The sequence below is a fragment of the Plutella xylostella genome, chromosome Z (genome assembly GCF_932276165.1).
Source record: "Plutella xylostella chromosome Z, ilPluXylo3.1, whole genome shotgun sequence".
In the NCBI taxonomy this organism is placed as follows: Eukaryota; Metazoa; Arthropoda; class Insecta; order Lepidoptera; family Plutellidae; genus Plutella; species Plutella xylostella.
In genome coordinates, this window is record NC_064012.1 from 12,732,283 (window position 1) to 12,736,805 (window position 4,523).

Genomic DNA, 4,523 nt, shown 5'->3' on the forward strand with positions numbered 1-4,523 from the left:
AATAGGTATAGTAACCGTTCCAGGTCAATATATTTATGAAAATATTATGTATCTTCGTAAAAACTTAAGTTCTTTTAGTAGAGCCCTTCACGGTATTGAGACAGCCATACTCCCACCGATTAAAAGCTGAACCAATTTAAAAGCAATACAAATGCAGTTCAGAAGTTGAACCAGTTTCATTCGGTACCACCACCTCGGTTTTGACTGTATCGCTGTCGTAGAAAATCTTCGACCATTTACAACCCTAGACGGACTCATCTCATACATCGCCTACATTGTAAACAGGCCAATATTTTATTACTTTTTTGCGTGACTGTACTGTCATTCCCTCCTGTCATGTCATCGAGTGCATGAAAAAATGTGGCAACGTAAGTAAATTGTTACTAAGTTGGTAGAAAATGGAAACACTATAATAATGTGGTACTTATTTGTTGTACCTATGTGTTATGTTTATGTGGAACAAATAAATGATTTATCTATCTATCTAATGTGGTGATATTTTTTAAGGAAATTTCAATTAGTTAAAATACGTTTCCAGTAGTCCTCTCCGCAGCTTTTTCTAATTATTTCTATCCATATAGAAAAGAATAAATAATTAAATATGTAGGGACATCTCACACACGGCCATCCGACCCCAAGCTAGGCAGAACCTGTGTTATGGGTGTCGAACAGCTGATATATCTTACACAAATACATAGATAGATACATACTAAATATAAATATCAAAGAAAGAAAGAAAGAAAGAAATAGTTTATTCGCCGTTTATTCAACACCCAAGACCCGAGCACAAATATATTCTGGCATTAAATAAATATCTGCCCCAGCCGGGAATCGAACCCGGGACCTTGGGCATCAGTCAGGGTTACTAACCACACACACACACACACACTACACCAGTCGCCGAATAGAATAGAATACTATTTATTTTGCACCATTAAAGAAAATTTATATAAAATGAATTCATGGTAAGTACCTAATTCCAATTTTAAGAATCCAATCACGAAACAATTTATGGTACACTTTTCATGTCGACCGGGTGTCGACAGGACATTCAAGCGGTTCATATAAATTATCATCACTTTTTGGTATTTATTTTCAAGAAAAAACTGGCAACACCGACGAAAATTATATCAATATTTACTTTATTAAATTATTTATATTAATACATTATTTACAGATGTTAGGTGACCTTGTATGGCGTTTTTAGTCGACCTTTGTAGTTTCTGCACACTTTTAAAGCACATACACGCATTTTAAAAGGACAAAACTGAAATTAATGCTAACTGTCAAATATGTGTTGCACCGGCGATGACACAATAGACACTGGTAGAGCGAAATTTGTAGCGGGGCAGTAGTGCCCCAGTTTATGTATGGCAGTAATTGCTTCTTCTATGGGGAATCTAGGGTTGTATATAATCAAAGTAGAAAATATATCTAGTAGGTAGTATCTAGGTATAAAAAGGTAGCTAATACCTTGTTGGGGCTTAGGGCTGCGGTCATAGGCTCTCCAGTTGGTGGTTGTGGAAATGATGTAGGCGACAACTTTCTTGCGTGTAGACTTTGATATTATTAATTATTTACAATATTTTAAATATACAGTGGCAGTTAGGTGAGAGGCGAATTCGAATGTGTGAGTGTTAGTTGCGCGTGTGAGGTTCTACAGGCTTCTTCAATGACGTAGACAGGCGGACATCGTGTTGGCGTCTTCTTATTGGTCCCCGTGAATATGTCGTGATGAAGGCTGGCTCAGATTGGCTGTTCATGACGTGATATTCCGAGAGTGGCGCCATCTAGTGCTCAGTGCGTGTATTAGCTGCTCTGCTTATCAGCTAGCGTACTAGTGTGCCGTAACATACTCCCGGCCTTGGAACCGTCAGGTTTCAACAGGAACAGTCGTCCACAGGAAGCGGGCATATTTTGGAGAATGCCCTGCGTGTAGTCCCATGGGCGTTTCTGATATCGGCCACTCTTGATATGCCATCTCTGCCCGGGTAGACTCGTGTGATGCGACCCAGGCTCCACTTCAATGGTGGTAGATTGTCATCTTTGATGAGAACCATGGTGTGCTCCTTCAAGTCCTCACTGCTCGTCCTCCACTTGATCCTCTGCTGCAGCTCCGAGACGTACTCCTTGGACCACCTGGCCCAGAAGTGCTGGCGGATCTGCTCGACTCTCTGGTAGCGTGTGAGGCGCAGCATCGGCTTGTCTCGCAGGTCGGCGGTGGCAGGTGCTGTAAGTGGACGGCCAACCAGGAAATGGGCAGGAGTTAAAGGAAGGAAGTCGTTAGAGTCAGAGGACAATGGAGTTAATGGGCGAGAGTTTAGTATGGCTTCAACTTGTGTCAAAGCTGTCGTGAATTCTTCAAAAGTTAAATGCGCGTTACCTACCACTCGTCGCAAGTGGTGCTTACAACTTTTGACTCCACGTTCCCACAAGCCCCCAAAATGACTAGCGTACGGAGGTATAGTGTGAAATTTTATACTTTGAGAAGTTGCGTAATCTTTTATTTCATCGGAACAGTTCTTAAGGAACTTAGAAAGTTCATTATTAGCGCCTACAAAGTTTTTTCCATTATCAGAAAATATTTCTGCAGGTTTATTTCTACGACTAATAAATCGCTTCAGAACTAATATGTAAGCCTCTGATGATAAGTCTGAAGCGAGCTCCAAATGCACTGCGCGTGTTACAAAGCACACAAATATGCATATGTATGCCTTTACCGTGATAGCACCCCTACCTTTACGGTTCAATATGAGCACAGGACCAGCGTAGTCTACCCCACAGCGTTCGAATGGAAACCCAGGTTGTAACCTTTGCGCGGGTAAGTTACCCATGATGGGTTGTAGTGTCTGGGCGCGCAGGCGGGCGCACGTGACGCAGGCGTGCACAACGCGGCGCGCGAGCGAGCGGCCGGCGACCGGCCACCACGCCTCCCTCACGGTGTACAACAGAAGCTGCGGAGCTGCGTGCATCAGTTGTTTATGTTGATGTCTAAACAATAACAGCGTGAAATAATGTTTAGATGATAATAAGGCAGGATGCTTTTTATTAAAACTAAAATCTAAGGAGTTCTGTATGCGACCTCCCACACGAATAATTTGTTTATCATCTAAAAATAAATTTAGTTTCGATAAACTATTTGATTTAGATACTGACAGACCATTTTTATTGAATAAGTCGGAGAATGATTCCCTTTGTGCTAACTTTGTCAGTGTTGTGAGCGATTCATTAAGTTCGTCAACTGATAACGGGCCTATTCTTTTGATTTTGTTGCGCGCGTTATAAATAAACCTTAAGGCGTAGGCACCCGCTCGTTGCATGCGAACAAACTGTGAAAACCTATTAAAATCAAACCATGACTCATCATTATTTTGTTGTGTTACATGACTTTGTACGGCAGTTGGCTTTATTTCGGGTAACTCTGTGTGATTAGGTACTAACGGTGCCTTCAAGCTCGTTACGTCAAACTGAGGGTCATGTAGGTATGTAGGGCCATTCCACCAAAGACTATTTTCTTTTAACATACCTAAACTTTGTCCACGTGATACTATATCGGCTGGGTTATCTTTACCACTAACATGCCGCCATTGACATAGACTGTCTTTGGTAAGTTCATGAATCTCCGCGACCCTATTTTGAACAAACGTTTTCAGCAAGTTACATGGCATACGTAGCCATCCTAATACTATAGTTGAGTCAGTCCAAAATACGACGTTATCGAACTTCGATCTGAGCGAGTTAATTATCTTGTGATAAAGTCGTGCGCCTACTAATGCTCCCGAGAGCTCCAGCCGTGGAATGCTAACTGGTTGAAGCGACGCGACCTTGCCCTTGGAATAAAGTAACCTTACGGTAACAGCTGATCTGTTATCAATTGTGCGTATGTATGCGCACGAGCCATAAGCTACCTGAGATGCATCGGTAAATATATGTAGCTCTTTGCGTGTGTTGTTACAACCCATTACATAACGTGGTATGCGTATTTCATTGAGCGACGACAAACTATTTACAAACGATATCCATGATTGTGCGATATTTAATGGTACTATTTCATCCCAACCTAGCTTTAACAAATATAGACTTTGAAGTAAAGTTTTTGCTGTTGTGATCACCGGATTTATTAAGCCGATTGGATCAAAAATTTGAGATGCACCTGACAATATTTTACGTTTAGTTATATCCTCAGTCCCCCCTGAAAACTTTGTGTGAAAATACAACTCATCACTAAGATTGTACCAGCCTAATCCTAAGGTTTTGCATTGACTATCTTCACCTAGTGATAACTCTTTGGCCATTTCGCTACTAGATAAATCATTGTCAAAATTAAATATCCATTTGCGCAAAGGGAAGCAGCCTGACTGTAAAACTTTAGCCGTATCGTGACAGATTTTTAATAATTTTGATGCGCTGTCATCACCGGTACACATATCATCGACGTAAAAATCATTATTTATTGTTCTAGCTACGTCGGGGTCGTTGCATTCATTAGCAAGTTGTTTCAGACATCTACAGCTTAGGAAGGC

General features: G+C 41.2%; 1 protein-coding gene across 1 annotated transcript; it reads right to left on the bottom strand.

The window, feature by feature from the left end:
• Positions 1–1,880: 1,880 nt before the first annotated feature.
• Positions 1,881–4,265, bottom strand: LOC125491304. Its single transcript, XM_048632927.1, has 2 exons — positions 2,738–4,265; positions 1,881–2,230 (listed from the first exon to the last, which is right to left on the bottom strand). Exons 1-2 carry the CDS (start codon positions 3,960–3,962, stop codon positions 1,881–1,883), a joined length of 1,575 nt encoding a protein of 524 aa, XP_048488884.1. The 5' UTR covers positions 3,963–4,265.
• Between the last annotated feature and the right edge of the window lie 258 nt (positions 4,266–4,523).

Coding starts and splice junctions, on each gene's coding strand:
- LOC125491304 (XM_048632927.1), bottom strand. CDS start 3,962: ATGGGTTGTAACAACACACGCAAAGAGCTACATATATTTACCGATGCA. Junction 2,231..2,737: donor GCTCATATTGAACCGTAAAG/GTAGGGGTGCTA, acceptor GTCCACTTACAG/CACCTGCCACCGCCGACCTG.